Below are 19,644 nucleotides of genomic sequence, written 5' to 3' on the forward strand. Positions count from 1 at the left end.
ACCCATGGGGATATAGACTTCCCCTCCTCTCTTGGGACTGGGTGTAACCTGAATTTTGTGTTTGATTTTTGGAGTAAAGCAACCCTCTATCACAGAGTCTTGTTTGCATGGGTGGCAAAGTGGACCGGAGTGCCTAAGGGGATTGTCTATGACTCCTTGAGTTGGCTTATAGTGCCAAAGGGGTTTGCAATTGTAGCTTGGTTGCTGAAAGCTAGATATAGTGATCACAACCAGTTTGGGGGTTATGCCCTATTTAGAGCAGTCTTTCCATGCTCCTAAGTCCCCAAGACTGTGTGACATCTCTTATGCTTCATTGCCCTGTCTACAAAATGGACCTGAGCACAATCCCCCCAGGCCAAGGGGTGTTATGCTGAGGGGTAGGGAAGCAATGGAGAATGTATATCTAACCCTGGTGTTTCTCCCGTTTGACAATAAATGTGTTCTCCCATGCCATTGTTTCTCCATCAGCTATTGACAGAGACTCCTGTCTAGTTTTCAAATAGCTGTTTCTTAAACTTTGCATTATTCCTACCACTGAGAACTGCCTACTGCATGAATCAGGGTCACATTCTGCACAGGGTCAGATGCTGGGGTGTAATTCTCTCTCACAGGGTGGGGAGGGGGGAATTCGGGCCAGGGGGAGGGAGCCCTTTACAGTGAGTCTTTGATTTTGGGGAAGTCCAGCATTTTCTGAAACTGAGAATGTGTCATGGAAACCTGCCATGAAGTGTTAGAAAGCAGGAGGCATTCCCTCCCTTCCTATCTGTTTTGGAGTAATAATGAGATCCACATCAGCTCTCTGATAGGACTGTAGGTGCCACCTTAGCTATTCTCCATGCTGACACCTGATTAACAACATGCACTGGCCCTGCAGAGCCAGGAGCACTAGCCCTTCTGCTTCAGACTGCGGAGGTTACTAACTGCAACTGGAGGTTGTTTGAGATGTGTGGGCCCTACCAGTATTCCCACGTGGGTGTGCATGCGTGCCATGCACCCAAGTCCAGAAGTTTTCCAAGCAGTGTCCGTTGATCCACACATGTGCAGTGTCTCCCCTCGTGCTCCCGACCAAGGGCATAAGGGGAGGTGTGGGTCAACGCTTCTCCAGTGCCTCCTCTTACCACAGTGTAATCAAGTCTGAAGCAGAGGCAAAGGAGGGTGGGTAGTGGAATACAGATAGGGACCACACATCTCGAAGAGCCTCCAGTTATGGTAAGTAACCTTCTCTTCTTCTCTGTGTGCTGGGCCCTATGTGTATTCCAAGGTGGGTGACTTGCGAGCAGTGATCAGTGTGGAGATGGGTGCGAGGAGGCTGATGGCAGAGCCTTTTGCAATTCGGCCCTGCCTGTTGCTGCATCCAGAGCTGATGAGTGTCAGGGCATAGTTTGCCATAAATGTGGCTTTGCAAATATCCTGCAACAGGATGTCTGATAACAATGCGGTGGAGGCAACTTGCACCCACAAAGAGTGAGCTGTAACACCCCTAGAATGGGGGAGGTTTGCTATGTTATAGCATTCTAGGATGCCTCCTGAGACACACTTAGAAATTCTCTGTGAGGATATGGCTTGGCCCCTCGATATTTCTGCTATGGTAACAAAGAGTCTCACAGACTTTCTAATAGGCTTGGTTCTCTGCAGGTGTAACACTAAAGCACCTCTGATATCGAGGGAGTGTCTTGTCTTCAGGGGAGTCATGAGGTTTTAGAATAAATACTGCTAAATGAATGGATTGGTTGGTATGGAATTTGGACACAATTGTGGGGAGGAATATGGGGTTTAACTGGAGGGTGATCTTCTTGTGGAATACTGTGTAGGGAGGGTCTGCCATCATGGCTGCTAGCTCACTGAGCCTTCTGGCCAAAGTGATGGTTACTAAGAATGCAACTTTCATGGAGAGGTGGGTCATGGCACAGATTGACAGAGGTTCCAAGGGCAGCCCTGTGAGAGTTGACAGGTCAAGGTTAAGGTCCCACTAGGGCATGGGTTTGATGACTGGTGGGAAGGTTCTGACCAAGCCTTTCATAAAATGTACTGTCATTGGATGTGTGAAAATGGAGTGTCCCTCCACCGGGGAAGGAAGGCCCTAATTGCTGCTAGGTATTTTCAGGGCGAAGAGATAGTTGAGGATAATTGGAATGCCCACCATGGTAAGAGGATGGTGGTGGCAGCGCACCCAGTCAAGAAGTGGCACCCAGTAACATGTTCTGGTCAATTCTCTCCTGGTTGGTTAAGGATCTCCTGGACCTAGGCAAAGCATGAGAGTCTTCTGTCTGACACCCATCCATACACCAATCTGTGAGGTGGGGTGAGCTCCAGTTGGGGTGCCTGAGCCTCCCGTCGTCTTGTGTCAGGAGCTCTGGGAATGGGCATGTGGATAGCTTTAGGAGATCAACCAGAACTGTCTGGCCCAATAGGGTGCTAGGAGGAGGATGGTGGCTGTGTCTTGGCGAATCTTCCAGAGAACTTGTGGTATGGGGGGCATAGGGAGAAAGACATATCAGAGGTTATCCATCCAGGGAAGCAGGAGAGAGTCACCCTGTGAGTTGCTGCATTTGACCCCCCTGGAGCAATACATTGGAAGCTTCTTGTTCTTCTGGGCTCCAAAGTGGTCCCATAAGGGAGTGCCCCACCATTCAAAGAAGTTGGTCAGAATTGTGTTGTGTATTTCCTATTGTCGTAGTCAATGTAGAGAATTCTGCTTAGTCTGTCGAACAATAGTTCTGAGCACCCAGGAGGTATATGGTCTGTATGGTAACCTGGTTTCTGACTCACCAGTTCCACAGTCTGACTGTCCCAGGCGGAGGGGATGAGACCTTGTTCCTCCCTGTTTGTTGAATTATACCACCCCGGTAATATTGTCCAATAGCATTTGCTTGTGGAGGTTGCGTATGAGGGGAAGGAAGGCCTTGCAGGCAAGGTGGACTACTCTGAGCTCCAGCAGATTTCTGTGCAGCCGGGATTCCTGTGGCATCCATGCATCCTGTGCTATGTGGCAATCCAGGTGAGCGCCCCATCCCATAAGGGAAGTGTCCTTCACAATGGTGGCCTCAGTATGGGATGGCTGAAGGGGGTTGTTCCATGACCTTGGTTGGGCTGGACCACCAAGCCAGAGAGGCAAGAACTCCTGAGGTAGCAGTGACTCTGGAATTGATCCAGTCCCTGGTTGGATGGTAGGTCGAGTGGCACCGCAAGCGGATCCTGGCAAAAGAGGGCACGTAGGTGCTGGCAGCCTTAGGGCCCAAGAAGGAAAGGCACTGACGCACCGTCATGCGGGGCTTGGAATAATGCGAGCGATCAGGCTGCTATCATGTGAAATCTGTTGGCTAGAAGGAAAGCTAGTGCAAAGACCGAGTCCAGCCATGATCTTATGAAATGTATCATCTGTGTGGGTGACAAAACGGACTTGTCTTCTTTTATTCAGCCCCTAGCAGACTGTATTGAGAAGACAACTTCTTATTGGAATGTCCCACCAGAAGCCAGTCATCCAGGTAAGTAGTATGACCCTGGCATCACATCTGGGCCGCTACTACCGTAAACACTTTCGTTAAGACCTTTGGTGCCATTGCAAGACCAAAGGGAAGGATGCAGATCTGGTAGTGTTGCTGTTGCTGAATACTTCCCTGTGTAATAGGTGAATGTCCACATGGAAATATGTGTCCTTCATGTCGAGAGCGACGAACCACACTCCCTTCCTGGAGGGAGGGATTATTGATGCCAGTGTAATCATCTTGAATTTCAGCTTCCTGATGAAAATATTGAGCTGTCAAGGGTCCAGGATGGGTCATCAGCCTCTGCCCTTCTTGGGGATGAGGAAATATTGGCGTAGAACCCTCTTTCCTGGAACTGAGGCAGGACACTATCATGCCCTGGTGAAGTAGGGAGTCTGCCTCTTTTTGAAGAATCAGTTGGTAGGAGGGGACCCCAAGGGGGAGCCAAGTGGGTGGTTTGTGAGGTGGGAAGGAAAGGAAGTCTATGGAATAGCTATGATGGATAATCTCCAGAATCCAACTGTCCATGCTGATCTTGCTCCAACTGTGGGTGAAGAAGATGAGGCAGCCTCCAAAGATGATGGCTGGTGAAGTAGGCGGCATCAGTGGTGGTGTTTGGGTCTCAACCTGGATGTCAAAAGTGGCCTTTGGCCTGCGTTTGAGAGGACATGGACAATGTTGTAGTGGGAGGAGCCAGGAAATGGGCTGTCTGGGATCTCAGGTGCTTTCAGGGAGATTCAGGTGGCATCGGTAGTAGGAGAAATAGGAGGAGGGTGGCCATGATCTGAAGGGCTGTTCTGATGTTTTTCCTGGGGGCTGGAGTGTAGATCCCCAGGGACTTTAGGGTGGATCTCATGTTCTTCAGGAAATGCAGACATCCACTCATCTTTTGGCTGATTGGCCTCATCGAAAGGGATGTCCTGAATAGTATTTTGGACCAATGATTGGACCAAGAGTCTTTATGCATGACCAGCTCTGTGGCTAAGGACCAGGATGCAGTATCAGCTGTGTCATTTGCCACCAGCCTCCCTCATCCACCAAGGACTGTAACTGGGCCGATCTTCAGCAGGGAGTTTGTCTTTGAACCCCACCAGCCTGGTGTAGGTCTTAGTCATATTTAGCCAACAACACTTGTAGATGGCAATATGAAACTGAAGGTCTGCAGAGGAGAAGATGTTCCTGCTGAGGAGATTTAGCCTCTTTGACCCTTTATCTGACAGTGTGGATTTCTGGGAGTGCTGCTGAGCCCTTTCTGTAGCTGCTTGCATTCCCAGTGAATTAGGGGCAGGGTGTGTAAAGAGGAAATCAACCCCTTTGGCTGGCACAAAACAGGGTCTCGTGGCTCCCTTTGGGGTGGGGGACACATGATGCTGGTGTGTGCCAGACCTTTCCGGAAAGTTCCAGTATGGCCTCATTTAGGGGGAGGGCCATCCTGGGTGGTCCCTGTGTCAGTAAAATGTCCAGGAGACTGTGTTTGGAGTCCTGGACCTCCTCCAGCAGGATTTGCAAGGCAGTAGCTGCTCTCTGGAGCAGATCTTGATATTGCCGGTGGTCATCTGGCGGAGAGGGTGATTAGGAGGCTCCAGCAGTACCAGCTCAGCATCTTCCTCCTGGTACACTGACAGAATGGTCTGACAAGAGGGGGAAGAGCAGTAGGATTCCTGTGACAGGTCTGGGTGTCTGCTATTCAGCCAAAAGGAGAGGTCTATGGGTTGTGGTGGGCCCCACGGGAAGTGATACCAGGCATCCCGGGGAGGTGGGGGTGGTCATAGCCTGGCAGATAGGGTGGCTGCGGCTGTCTGTCTGGGCTTCTGCACCATGTCCAAGACAGCGGTGGGACTATCTCCTCCGAGTCTGATGACGGTGCCATGGGAAAGGGTGGTACCATTGATACGGGGAGGCCCCTGTCCAACTGATAGGGAAGGGGTCTCTCCTGCGGCAGTAGCAGCAGTTCATCCTCTGGAATAGGAGCCTCCCTGAGAACCATCGCGCCCAACAAAAGTAAGGACTGTGGATAGGGGAGGAAGACCCTTCCGGTGTCAGAAAAGTCTCTGTATGGCTCAGAGTCTGTGAGGTTCCCATCGAGACACCAGAGGGACCCGGTTCGACCACCGGCGCTGGCCAGTGGCCGTATTGCTGAGGCAGTATCGATGGTACATTTGGACAGGTGTTGGTGGATGGGATTGGCCTAGCTGCATGCCCTGGTACCTGGTCATTGTCAGTACCAGTGGATCCCTCTTCTTCACTCTACCCGCCAACTGGGGACCCTTCAGTGCTGGTTCCATGGGATCTGTACACGACGTCTCACCTGACCTGGCATGGCTTGTGGAGGGAACACACTTCTTGTGGGCAGTTCACTGCGGGGATCTGCCCTCATGCCCATGACAGTGTTTCTTACTCTCATGGGCAGCCCTGTGTCCTGAGTCCTTGGGCTTCGGTGCTGATGGCTCTGCTCCATGGGTCATGCTCAGAGGGGCACTGCTGGTTGGCTGAGGACAATGTATAGGGGGTCTCCTAGGCCAGGGTCAGATTGGGGCCTCATAGCCTCTCCCATCAGATGCTTCCTCAGCCTGAGTGCTCAGGCCTTTCTGGTTCTGGGCAGAAAGGACTTACAGATGCTGCACTTCGCAGAGATGTGCACCTCACCCAGACTGTAGTGGCACCGTTGATGCTTATCGCTGCTGGGAAAGGAGTGAAGGCAGGAGATACTGTTCTGGAAGCCCGGGACGCCGTATAAAGAGGGTTTCCCCTGACTGGGGGAAGGGGATTTCTTACGCTATACTAGACTATGCTATGTACAACTAAGATTTCTAAACTAGAGGATAACTATTGGCAGCAAAGACGTACAAAAATCCTTCCAGAGCTTAGAAGAGTGAAGGGGGACAGGGATCCAACTCAGGCCAGGCAGCGGTCAGAGGGAACTGGAGGGGTGTCGACCTGCACTGCCCTTGTAGCCTCGATAGGGAGCACGAGCAGAGATGCTGCACATGTGCAGGTCAATGAATGCTGCTTGGAAAAAATGTCTGGATCCAGGCACATGGCGTATGGGCACCCAAGGGTGGAATACACGTAGGGACCAGCATGCCATGGAGAACAGGCCTCTCCTGCTTGCGCAGAAGGGCTACAAGCAGCTGCCACCGAAATGGCTCCCTTTCTAAGCTGCAAGCAGCCAAAAGAGGGCAGTGTTCTCACGCAGCTGGGGCCCTGCCCTGCTCTCCCCAAAGCCAATGGCAAAGAGCTCCTGTTGAAATCAATGGGAGCACGGCTGGGCTGAAAGGGTCAGCTGCACATTGTTAACAACTTGGCTTAATTAAAACCTGCCTCCTCCAATTAAGCCAGCACCAAGCTGTCTAGGTGTTTCTGCGCTTGTCTTGGCTGCAGTGTTAACCTGGGCATTGCTGGGGTTCTAACTAACCTGCCTCCCAGCCGCACACAAAACCCTATCACCCCGTGACCTGCGGCTTTACACCCACGGTAGCTGGCTCATCCTGGGCTTTTGGCTTTCCTTTGGGCGGGTCACCTGCTTGCATTGCAGTAGGAATGCAAGCCAAGCCACCTGAGTCTGTCAGCTCTGTGGGGCAGGGACTGTCTTATTGTTCTGCATTCTTACAGCACCTGACACAATGCGGGGGTTGTGGCCAGTGCCTGGGGCTCCCAGGCACTTTGGCAATTATTAATAACAACAACAACAAGGGCTGCCAGTCTGCCAATTCCTCCCAATTCTCTCCTGGGCCCAGGACAGGCAAGTTCTCCCACAATTCACTGGGAGAGAACGGCAGAGCAGCTCAGCTCAGTACCCCACAAAGAGCCACGGGATGTGAATGCAGCAGGGAGTGGGGCACACACAGGGAGAGCAGCACCAGCGAGGTGCAATAACCCTGGCATGACTTTGCACTGGAGCTGCTCACACCTGGGCCAGGCTGACCTGGCGCTGATCACCTGAGCTGCTCACAGCCGTAAGACATGCCCTATGGAAAGCTTGGAGGGGCAGCAACAAGTCCTTGTGGAGACAGGGGACATTTCAAAGCCTTGCCTTCAAACTTTGTGGAATATTCCCCTTTGCTGCAGGGGTAAATCTGGCAATTTTCAGGCCAACCCTATTTCCCAAGCCAAAGATACAGTGGGGCCAAAAGGGGCTTTATGATGGCAGCCAGCTGTCCATGCTGAGAATGAGGGGAGGGGGATTAACACCTAAGCCACCAATAACTCTCACACAGTGCACATGTTCCTATTGCTTCATTGGAAAGGCCTGAAATGATACTTGGTGTCTCTGTGTCTTTTGTCCCAGTCACTCTGGCTGAGCTTTACAGTATTGGGGCTGAGATAATATGGTGATTGGCACTCTGGATAGCTAGCTAGATACAATAATTGTACGCTGTATAAGAAGGCTTCTCCCATTTTGTGGTGGCAGCTGTAACAGACCGTATGACTCATTGTCACTAATTACACTCGTGTTTGCACTCATTCCTAACCACTCCCTTTCGAACTGAGTGACTTCCTTGGTGCTGGTGTGATTAAATCACAGTGCAAACCAACCATTCCAGGGGCTGCAGCTCAAGACTGAGGGGCATCAGCAGAGCTGTGGTGGGGGTGCCTAATACTGGCAAAGTGGCAGTGGGGGGTGAGGGGGTGTTCAGTCAGGATTGAGATGCATTTACACAGCTGTGGAAGAGTCCAGGACTGGAATGGTGGGGGTGGAGTGTTCAGGGCTGAGGTGCCTTGACAGAGCTTTGGGGTGAACAAAATTAGTCAGGACTTGAATAGCAAGGTGGGGTGCAGGCTGGTCTGAGGTGCGGGGTCAGAAGTGGCTGGCAATCGAGGTAGCTGAGTAGATGCCACTGGTTTGGAAGATCACAGTTCCCTGCAAATGAAGAAGGAATATCGTGGCTTCTCAGATTAGCTGCTGTTTGCAACTCCTCTGCCTTAACCTGCCTCTGGGAATAGACTGAATTGCAAACTCTGCTGGGGCTTCAATGAAAGGGGTTCTAAATCTCCTAATCCCTTTCATCAACACTGCCAGACAACTGGAAAGATAGGCGCAAACGCTGGGCTGGGCTTCCCCCTGCCTCTGTCCAAGCCATCCTGTGAGTGATTACAGGGGCTACCCACCTACCCCAAGAAATCCCCCCTCCTCCACCCCATGTCCATTGGGCCAGGTGTGAGGCCAGTTCCCTTGGCAGGGCGTGAAGCAGGCGTGCCCCACTCATCCAGTGAGTACCAGCAATATGCAGACACGGGATAATCACAGAGGGTGTGACCTCCCACAAACCAAAGCCAGCCTGGCAGAAATGACTTGTGGCTTCCCCAAGGCAAGGTCAGGCACTATTGCTGCTTCCCAAGTATGCCCAGCAACAGGCCTGCGCTCCATCCCTTGCGGGCAGGCTGGGACAGTACCCCTCACCGTGGTGCCTGGGCGCCACCCAGGAAAGCATTAACTGATGTGACGGGCATCTCTCCATTCCCAGAGGGTGCCAGACACTGGGGCTTGGCCCCCCATGAGGCACTGCTCAGACTGAGCATATAGTGATGCAGATAGGTCAGGCTGCTTGACACTGCCACTCCCCAGGCAGGGGGACACCAGGAGCTCTTCACCAGGACAGCTAGCCCAGAGCACTGTACCTAGTGCGGGCACAGCTGTACCGGCACCATTGGGCTGGTGCAGGTATAGCTTATGTCACCCCCTGAGCAAAATAAGCTGGCCTGGTAAAAGTGCCTTTGCTATCTAGCTGCATTTATGCTAGGGACTTCTGCCAGTCAGAGCTTGCCCCGACTGGCACAGCCATGCCGGCAGAAATCTGTAGTACAGATGCTGCTTTCAGCTGCCTACAGCTCTGCCAGCCTGCAGCCATCCGTGCTGGATATTCCCGCCCGCACTCGCTCTCAGCTGCCGCATGATTTTCTTTTTGAACGTTTCAGTGAAAGCAGCTTTCCTGAGGAGGCTGTTTTGCCAACCTAAAACTAAACAGCTCTAGTCCTCCAGGCTTTGGAGCAAGGGCTTGAAATTTGGCAGGGGTCTCCCTTGGGTCAGGGAGGTGCCTATAAAAATCCATTTCACTGGGCCAAGACAAGCCATAGAAACTTGCCCCTTGCTGTATGCTAACCCCATACTTCTCTGAATGTTACAACTGTACTGTGCATTTTCCCAGGCCAAAGTGAGGTGCTGCCCAGCCCGCCTGCTTGTGAAAATGCCTGTTAGCCTAAGGGAGGGTGCTCTGGGCTGGGAACAAGGGGACCATGAGTCCCAATCTCATTTCTTCCTCTGAGTGCTGTTATTAAGTCTTTAATCTTCACAGACTTTCTTACTGAGCAAGGACTCATGCTCCTGCTATAGGAGGCAGGCCGTACCAGCCCCCCATTGCACAGATAGGGCAACTCAGAATTTGTACTAGGTTACTTGTGATAGAACTAGGAACAGAACCCATCTCTCGTCCACTGAGCCATTCTGCCTTTCACAATGACGAGGCCAGTGCTGTGTGCTTGCCTCTCCATTTTTAAGTCAGGCACTCAGGAGTACAGAAATGCCCAAATTAAGGTTGCCAGCAAAAGGCAACTCCCTGACCCCAGGGCGATCTGCATTCAAATATCAGGCTCCTCCTGCTGCAAGCCAGGGAGGCAGGAGAGCTCTTAACTAAATGGTTGGATGCATATGTATGATGGGAAGTGTCAGGCAATGTTAATAGGCTGCTCCCCTACACCAGTGGTTTTCAAACTTTTTTCCTCATGACCCAGCTGAAGAAAATTGTTGATGCCCGTGACCCAACATAATTATATCTTTTGACTAGAGTTTTCATAAAATCACAATATTGCAATACATTCCAGCTTAACCCACTTTACATAACTAACACTAGACACTAGCCTTAGTAAACTCATGGTAAGGAGTGTGGGAGGTGGCCCAGTGTAGGGCAGAGGGTAGGGTGCGGGGGTGAGGGTTCTATCTGGGGGTGAGGGGTTTAGGGTGGAGCTGGAGATGAGGGGTTCAGGGTTCTTGTTCCCCATCACTCTCCCAGACCTTCATCCATCACTGGTGTCACTTGCCCTGCCTGTCCCCCTTCCCCTGGCCCTTTGTCCTGCCATGAGCCAATCTGTCTCCCCCTGAATTTCACTGGAAGCCCCCGGTGCCATCCTCGTCCCTCCATGGCTACCACTGGGGTGACCGAGCTGCTCAGGCCCAAACAACAGAGTGCTGAGCCCCTCCCACTCCCTATTGTGCTCCTGAGAGAGGGGCAGGGCCAGCGGGGTGGCAGTGAGCAGGGAAGGGGGAGCGTTGGAGTCCTAGATGGGGAGCTGAAGGGGAGACCTGGCTCCTCGCTGCAGCCCATGTGAGGACACTTCAGTGGGCTGTGAGGTGGCACCGTGTGCCTGCCCTGGGGTGACCCGCACTGTTCTGGGGGGGTGGGAGAGGAGGCCACTTCAGGGGCATTCATGCCTTCCTGCAGCTCAGCCAGAGACTCACATGCTGCAGGAGATGCAGCTCCCCCATGGTTGCTGTATGCCGTGGCTTTGGGCAGCCAGGGCATAGTCTATCTGCGTGGGCTGCTGCCCCGGAGCTGTGGCAGGGAAGGAGCAGCCAGAGACGCATGGCCTGGGGGGGACAGAAGGTGCGAGGGTTCAGTACCCCAGCCCTTCTGCCTTCCAGTCAGCCCGTAGCCCCCTGAAAAACCTCCCGCCCCCAGCCAAACTCCAATCCCTGACCTTCAGCAGGACCCCTGCCCCCACCTACCAGGCCCCCAAACTGACTCCAGCACCAACCTACCTACCCCCACACCCACAGATGTCCCAGCACCCCACCCAACCCCAACAGCACCTAGTCACTCCAGCCTGTAGCATCAGCCCCATACAACACCCAGAAGGCCTAGCCCACCATTACTCTCCAGCACCCACTGCCCAAGAAACCTGCTATCCAGCCTGCTGACCCAACCCCCACCTATCTCCCCCAACCTCAAGCTGCCAAGGCCGGCTCCACCACAGCTTGGGACAGGATGTGCTGACCAGAAGAAGAAAGTTATGTTATTATGCAAATTATGAGTATGTATGCAAATTTCCTCAGGTTATCATTTTCATACATCACACCCATGAAGCTGTACAAACCGTGGCAACTGGCAGTAGAGAGCGGAGGTGGGAGGGGCCTGAGCCTAGGGAACAGGGCGCAAAGAGTGTGCGGCAGACCAAGCCCCAGGAATGGAAGCTGCTGAGGGGCAGGGGCTACAAGGGCAGTAGTGCCACCCCACCACTCCCCAGCCCAGCTGCAGGGTGGAGAAGCACTGCCTCCAAGGGAGCACCCTAGAGATGCATGCAGAGCCCCCAGCTGGGGGCTGGACAGAGAGCGAGGGCTGAAGTGTTGTGGGGCAGGAGCTGCAGCGCCAGGTCAGAGAGAGCAAGGCCAAGTGCCCAAAGCAAGGTGGGCACCAGCCTTGGAGCAAAGTCTCACCCACCGCTTCTGGGACAGGGAGGGAGAACGGCTGTCCAACACACACCGACCCTTCCCCTACCTGCAGATACTGACCCTCCCCCCCAGAGACACAGACTGATCCATCCCATACTCTAGACACTGAGCTGACTCATCCCTTGGATTAGATGCCAACTCAACTCATCATCCTCCCATTCCCTAGGACACTCACCAGACCCATCCCCGCCCCTAGACACTGACCCCACCCATCCCCGACCCATTGATGGGGCTGATCTGTGGGAGGAGGTTCTTGTGGCATCTCTTGCTGGGACTGATATGGGGGCGAGGTCCCCATGGCATCTGTTGGGGAGGCTGATCATGGTGGTGGTGGGTCTCTGGACCCCCACCTTGTCCATTAGGCTGATCTCTAGGATGTCCCTTTGATGCCTGTCACTGAAGCCCAAGGCAGGGCTGCATCCCTGACCAGCTGTCCAGCAGGCCAATCCTGGGCTGTCACGGAGACCATAATAACCTAATAATGGCCATATTCAGGGAGACCAATGGTTCATCTAGCCCAGTATCCTGTCTGCCGACAGTGGGCAATGCCATGTGCTTCAGAGGGAATGAACAGAACAGGGTAATTAGCAGTAATCCATACCCTGTCGTCCACTCCCAGCTTCTGGAAGTCAAAGGTTTAGGGACACCCAGACCATGGGACTGCATCCCTGACCACCCTGGCTAATAGCCATTGATGGACCTATACTCCATGAACTTATCTAATTCTTTTTGGAACCCAGTTATACTTTCGGCCTTCACAACATCCCCTAGCAACGAGTTCCACAGGTTGCCTGTGCGTTGTGTGAAGAAGTGCTTCCTTTTGTTTGTTTTAAACCTGCTGCCTATTAATTTCATTGCATGACCACTGGTTCTTGTGTTATGTGCAGGGGACAATAACACTTCCTTGTTCATTTTCTCCACACCATTCATGATTTTATAGACCTCTGTCATATTCCTCCTTAGTTGTCACTTTTCCAAGCTGAAAAGTCCAAGTCTTTTTAATCTTTCCTCATACAAAAGCTGTTCCATACCCCTAATAATTTCTGTTGCCTTTTTCTGTACCTGTTTCAGTTCTAGTACATCTTTTTTGAGATGTGGTGTCCAGATCTGCATGCAGTATTTAAGGTGTGGGGGTACTACAGATTTATAGAGTGGCATTATGATATTTTCTGTTTTATTGTCTATCCCTTTCCTGACAGAGGCTGCTCTTGTCTCATCCCTACCAGCTGCTGCTCTCGCCCTGATATTGGGGCACCCATGGGGGCTGAGAGACAGCCTGTGTCAGTGTGCCTCGGGGCAGGAGTCACTGCAGGGGATTGAGTGTTGCACAGGGCTGCCAAGCACACATCACACTTCCATTGGCACTGAATCCACGGACATCCCCATTCCCAATGCACTGTGCCCTGAGGAGTAGCTGGGTGGGGGTGGAGGTTCTCATTACTGAGCCTCATAGCACCCCCCTCTCCATTCCCAGAGCTCAGCTCCATGGTGAGTGGGTGGGGTGTGTGACTGACGTGGTGATGCTGTGTAACAATATCGCAGCACTGAGGCCAGGTGTACTACCGTTTTCTGCAGTACAACTGATGTCACTCAGGGACGTACATTACACTGACTTAAGCACTGATGAGCACAGCACTGATGAAAGGACAGTTTCTCCCACGACATAGCTATTGCTTCTCGCGGAGGTGATGTTATGCCTGTCGGCATGGAGTGTCTTCACCAGACGCACTACAGCAGTGCAGCTGTGCCCTGTAGCACTTCTAGTGTAGACTAGCCCTGAGCTGTGATAAGCTGATGACCAGTGTTTGTGACCTGGTTGCTGAGGTGTGGGTGTGTATTACACTCCCTGGTTGGAATGTGTTGTTCTAGCCGAACTGGGGGCTGCTGGAAAAACAAGCAGGGAAAAAAATCAATGGCTCTAGCTAAGCACCTTCCTGGCAAACATTGGCTGGACAATTACAGGCCAGTGGCATATTCACGGCCCCAGGCAGAAGTGACATAGCTGCTTTGCCAGGCTGAGAACTAACTGATCAAAGGGCTATAAACAGTTAAAATTCCCTCTCTGGAAAGCGGGCAGGTGTCAGCTGTCAGGGGACAGGCTGGCACAGACAAGCTCTCAGGAAGGAGCCTGAAGCAGTTGGGCCTTCTGCAGAGCCAGGACATGGTAAGTATTAGGGGGAGGCAGGCATGCCTCTTTGGCTGCCTGTCTCACTGGGGACCCCGCCCTGGCATCCCAAGGGAACAGGCATGCAGGCACTGAGCCAGAGTTGGGCGCTGCACCTGAGTCAGGCCTGCTGAGCTAATCAGGGCTAGCACCAGGGCACTGCTGGCCAGGGCCTGGCAAGGGTGGCTGATTTGCTCCTTGTGGTTGATCCGTTCTCAGGCCCCACCTGGAAACACCCTACTCTGGAAATGGGGTAATGGTGAATGGATGAGCCAAGCTCTCAGCCTCGGTGGGTGGCCATGGGTTTTTCCCCACAGCGAGGGAGTGCTGTGGGACTGAGGAGAGGAAGCAGGGAGGCAGTAAGCCCGTGCAAAGCCCCTCATGCACACAGTCCTCTCCCTGACTCTAAGGACACAACCCCCGGGGAAGAATCCAGCCGGCACAGCATCCGGGTTTTCACACTTTTATTGTAAAGCTTTGGGAAGGGCTAATTACAATGGAGTTTGTCATCTGACAGCTCAGCAAACAAACAGAAGGGGAGAGAACAGAAAGGGGCTCACAAAGGTGTCATGCTCACTGCTCCGAACAGAAAGAATTACAAGGGAATCAATTGTGCTCACAGTGCCTGGGAAAAACCAAACCCAAGGCCCAAAGCCTTCCCCGCACAGGGAAATGCATCACACATTGAGAGCAATACAACCTTAGCAAGAGGCGCTGCCTTAGACATAGGTCACCATCTGAAAAATAGCTGGGTACTTTCCTCTGATATAGGATTTCTCCTTTAGAAAAGCTACACCTGCATGTACATAAAACTGTACAAAAAACAAGGCATCACAAGCAAGGAAATGAAATCTCGTATAAATAGAACCAACACTGAAGAGCTACAATGGGGTCGCTTGGATCCTTCCCACACAGCCCGACTGCTCCCTGGCTCCCACCTTTGGTTTTACCCCCTGGCTTGTCCTAGTGCAGTGTTAAATACAATGAATGCCCCTCCCTCCCTGAGGGGCACCTGTAACTCCCTACCCCCCTTCACTGTGCTTGTCTAGACCGGAGCCTGTGGGGTGCCTTCTCTCCCCCATGTGCAGAGGCTTTATCCTTCTGGCTTATCTTTGTGCAAATGAGCTTCTCCCTGCCAGCACCAGCACCCTCTCCCCATGGCAAATCCCCAGCACCACCTCCGCCCTCACCCCTGGGCTGTTCCCAGCACCACCTCCACCCTCATCCTGGGGGCTGACCCCAGAACCCCTCCCCCCCCAGGCCAATCCCAGCACAACCTCCACCCGAATCCTGGGGCTGACCCCAGAACCCCTCCCCCCATGGCCAATCCCAGCACCGTCTCCACCCTCCCCCCCCCAGGGCTGATCCCCAGCACCACCTACACACTCACCCTGGGCAGATCCCAGCACCACCTCAGCCCTCACATGTGGGCTGATCCCAGCACCCCTCCCCACTGGGCTGATCCCAGCACCACATCTGCCCTTCCCCCTCAGGCAGATTCCCCCCTCAGTCCCAAACGAAAGGGACTGCGAAGCACAGATGACCGTGTATTCAGGCTGAGTGAGCTGCTGTGCTGCCTCAGGCAGCTGCTGAACCAAACCAAAGGGCTGTGAGCCTCAGGGTTCCCTTAGTGACCCAAGCAGCAAGTAGGGAGGCCATCCTGCAGACCAGGCCATGGGAAGAGCCAGGGCCCACTCTTTCCCTCTTGGAAGTAGTGACCCTCATCTGCGTAGGTCATGTAGCTCTTCTGGGGAGCCTGCCCCAGAGGGATGCTGCCCCAGACCCGAGCCTGGGTGCGGGGAGTGAGCATCTGAGCTGGCAGAGGAATCAAGGATCCTGGCCTAGGTGGCCAAATTGCACATTCTGCCCAGTTAGGCCCTGAAACTAGAACTACAATAAAAACATATTCAGGAAAGTGACGTGCTCAGGCAGCCAGGCCAGGGGGAGCACGGGCCCCACAACACTGCCAGCAGAGCAGAACAGGTATGCCTGGACGGACACCCACCTGGAGGCCATGTCCACCACAGAGACCCACTGGATCAGTGCCCTCCAAGCAGGGGAGCGGTGACAGGAGAGATGGGAAGGAGGGTCCTGACTCCCCTAAGCGGCACCTCTAGATGTATGAACTGTGGTGGGACAGTCCCCCATCACATCACCCGGGAAAGGGTGACACAAGAACAGGGCGCTGGGGGAGCAGGCAGGGTAGGGCAGCTAGGAGCCTCGCTTTCTGCGGCCCTTCTGCAGGCCTTGTCAGCTCTGTGCCTTTTCGGCCTTGGGCAGACCTGGTTCAGCTTGTGTCCATCAGGCCACACGGCCCTGAGGAAGCTACACCATGAGGCTGGCCATATCCCATCACCACTGCCAGAGCAAAGGGTCAGGAGCTATTCAGCAAGGGACTTGCTGAACACCAGGAGGCAAGGCAGGGCAAGTGCCATTGCCCCGAACCCCCCAAGACTCAGTGCAGGGATTGCAGGCCTCTGGGCCTGATGGGATGGGGCTGCAATGCCCTCTCCCTGCAGGAAACACCCAGTGCTGAACAAGTCCTGCAGAACCACCCACAGGCACCAGAGAGGAAAGGCTGCCCAGTCAGCAGACACACAATGTCCCCACCACATCCCCCTGTGTTCAAAGGTCAAGCATGGACCAAAGATAGGAAAGGGGATGTTATCCTGAAGCTGCTATTGGCCTCACTCCCCAAGGAAGAGCTGAGCAATGAAGAGTGCTGAGGAGATTGGAAGGGAAGAATAATGGTGCATCTCACCCTCCTCCTAGCACTCCTACTGGATAAGGAGAGGAAGGAAGGTACCCTAGAGAGAATGAGGCATGAGTCACCCTCACCCTGCTCCAGACACCTGGGCTGTCCCGTCTGGAGCAGGGGGTCAGACCAGAGCTGGAACAGTTGAGAATGGGACAGAAACCAAGTCACCAGAACAGCTCCAAGGCCTCCAAGAGAGCAAGAGAGTTCAAGCAGAGCCAGGAGGAGCTCCTGTGTCCCACCAGGGCCACCCCTTTGATCCACATCTTGCTCAGGCTGGCCATGCCAAGGGCCATTCCTACAGGCACCTGCTCAAGCTGATGCCACCCATCCTTCCTCTCTACCCTGCACAGTGTCTCCCTGGATTTGGTACCCTGTGAAGGGGAGCTCATATGCTGCTGGCACCTGGCACGGCATTAGGGTGCCCACCCCCGGGAGACTGGATGACCTTTGACACTGGAAGAGAATGCTGGAGCCCTTGAGAGTGGCTCTGTGGCCTAAGGGCAGTGGGACTCCAGCTCACAGGGGCCAGTGGCCCCTGGTGTGACCCTGAGACAAAGCTCCTCCTCACAAAGGCAAATGGTGGCTTACAGGCGGACAGGTCAAAGGTCAAGTTCATGGCACAGATGGCCCCATGGGAGTTCCCTGCACTACAGCAGGCACAAGGGGATGGGGTGAGGCCCAATGGCCTGTGCCTCCCTTCTCTCCAGCAGAGCTAGAGCCAAGGATCTCTGCAGCCAGAGATATAGTTATCAAACCGGGGCTCCCCAGCCCTGCTCCTGGCTCTTTCAGCTTTGCCATCCACTGGTACACAGCCAAAAGGAACGCCTCAGCATAGGCCCTTACCTCTGGCACTGAGCAGTCACTGCGCACCCTGCAGCCAATGGGCACAGTGACAGCATTTGGCAAGCGGGCCAGGATGTAAAACCAGAAAGCCTCCAGCCCCACTGACAGGCCCCTGCCCCTCTCCTCCCATTCCCAGCTGTTATTTGAGGAACCAATCACATCTTTATTTACAATATGGAACAGGAGTGTGGACTGGAAGCTGTGCTCCCCTGTGCTCTTCCATGCACCAAACCATTCAATGCTGGAACTTGCTCCCTGTGGTTTGTTTTGTTGAAATGTCTTGTTTCAAGGACAATAAAAGTTTCAATCAGGCAGGATTTGAATGTCATTCCTAAGATTCATATTTACAGGAGTCTACAGTAAAGCAACAGGCAGCTTGCTCCCTGTGCATGGAGACACCCCTCTGTCCTGTGCCCCAGGAACTCCACCAGCTCTGCATGGACCTTTGGTACCTAAGCCCTTCACCCCAGCCGTGTCCTCTGCACTCAGAGCCTGCCCAGCCCTCCCTGACACAGCAGTTCAGAGACGCACCCTCAAGTGCTTGGAAATTCCTTAGGTTTCACACACCCACCCTGCCTCAAGACAACGAGTTAAAAAGGCCCTCCTCTCCCTTGCCCTGCCCTGTGTCCTCAGAGGCCAGTTGGGGCGTCTCACCCAGAGGGAGGTGGAAACTGGGAACAACCTGGAGAACCGGCTGCAGGAGCGATAAAGCATTGAAGTTTCAAATGTTCCTCTGGACACTGGCCTCAGAAGTGTCTGCTCCTCATCCTTTGGGCCCAGCCTCACAGGTAGATCTCCCTCTTAGTGGTTTGAGACGAGGGGGTGGTGGCTGGCTGGAAGTCCGAGGTCTGGGTGAGAGGAATTTCCTCCATAGGGGAGTCCTTGCAGGGCTCATGGCTACTGTTGGAGAAGGCACTGTATGTGGGGAGCAGGCGGAGGTTGGCCATTTTGGTGCTGCGCTCTTCCGAAAGTCTGGGGCTGCTGTTCCCAACTTGCTCTTGACTCCCCCGTTCTTGGTAAGGCACAAAAGTGGAGAGCTTCAGGGCATTCTTGGGCCTGCGGTTTGGGGAGGACTGGCCAGGCATCCAGCAGGTGTCGGAATGGCCGAACTCCGTGCATTCCCGGGTGCAGGTCCCAGTCATGGCAACGTCAGGCAGAGGCCGGAGATCTGTAGAGAAGGGAAGTAAGAGTGGCATTAACCCCACATGCACAAGCCCCACAGCATGGGAGCCGCTGCTGGATCTGGATCCCAGGGCACTGCATAGGCCTGACCCCCCAGGACTAAGCACCTGGCACTTTGGGGGACATTTTGCTGCCAGGCTTCCTGTTGTGGGCTCTCAGCTGGTGGCAGGGGCAAAAGGGACTCTAGAAGGTGCCCAGTAAACATGTCCCATATCTGTCACCCTGTCCCAGGCCAGAGAGAAGGACTCCAGTACTCCTGGAAGCTCAATGCCATGAGGCCCTGGGGAAGGCTGAACAATCACAGTGAGCACCAGCCCCCAGAGGCTGGAATGGGCCAAGTGTCATAAATTGCCCCGTTCCTGGGAGGCAGGGGAAACCTATGGCCCAGCCTGGCCCAAGGCCACAAAAAGCCACGGCAGAGCTGGGCCTAAAACTTGGGACTCGTGATTCCAGCCCCCATGTTCAAACTCACTGCTGCAGCAGCCCTGGGCCCGAGGCCCTTTCGGGCTCAGCACAGGCCCCGTTGCAAGTGTGCCTCTTAGACTCAGGCAGACACAGCCATTGACCCAGAGCATCTGGCATTCACCTGCCCCCATGCTGCTACAGGGAATCCCCCACTCAACAGTGATGATATCGCAGAATGCCGGGAGGGAGATAAAAATAACACACCAAAGGAGAGAAAAACTAGGTCGCCAACTACCACCCCATCCCAGGCACAGCCAGGCATTGCTGGCTACCAACCACTCCTCCCCAAGCACAGCCCGGCATT

General features: G+C 53.8%; 1 protein-coding gene across 2 annotated transcripts in view; it reads right to left on the minus strand.

The window, feature by feature from the left end:
* Positions 1 to 15,517: 15,517 nt before the first annotated feature.
* The window catches only part of PCDH1 (protocadherin 1), a 148,533-nt gene continuing 144,406 nt past the window's right edge, over positions 15,518 to 19,644 (minus strand). Inside the window, exon 5 of one of the 2 annotated variants that reach the window (XM_024213136.2) lies at positions 15,518 to 18,861. In XM_024213136.2, coding sequence (XP_024068904.1) covers positions 18,476 to 18,861 — 386 coding nt within the window. In that variant the 3' untranslated portion in view covers positions 15,518 to 18,475. The remainder of the gene's footprint in view (positions 18,862 to 19,644) is intronic. The other variant, XM_024213137.2, reaches the window with a different exon arrangement.

The sequence above is a fragment of the Terrapene carolina genome, unplaced genomic scaffold (genome assembly GCF_002925995.2).
Source record: "Terrapene carolina triunguis isolate 2854851 unplaced genomic scaffold, T_m_triunguis-2.0 Scaffold838, whole genome shotgun sequence".
Taxonomy (NCBI): domain Eukaryota; kingdom Metazoa; phylum Chordata; order Testudines; family Emydidae; genus Terrapene; species Terrapene triunguis.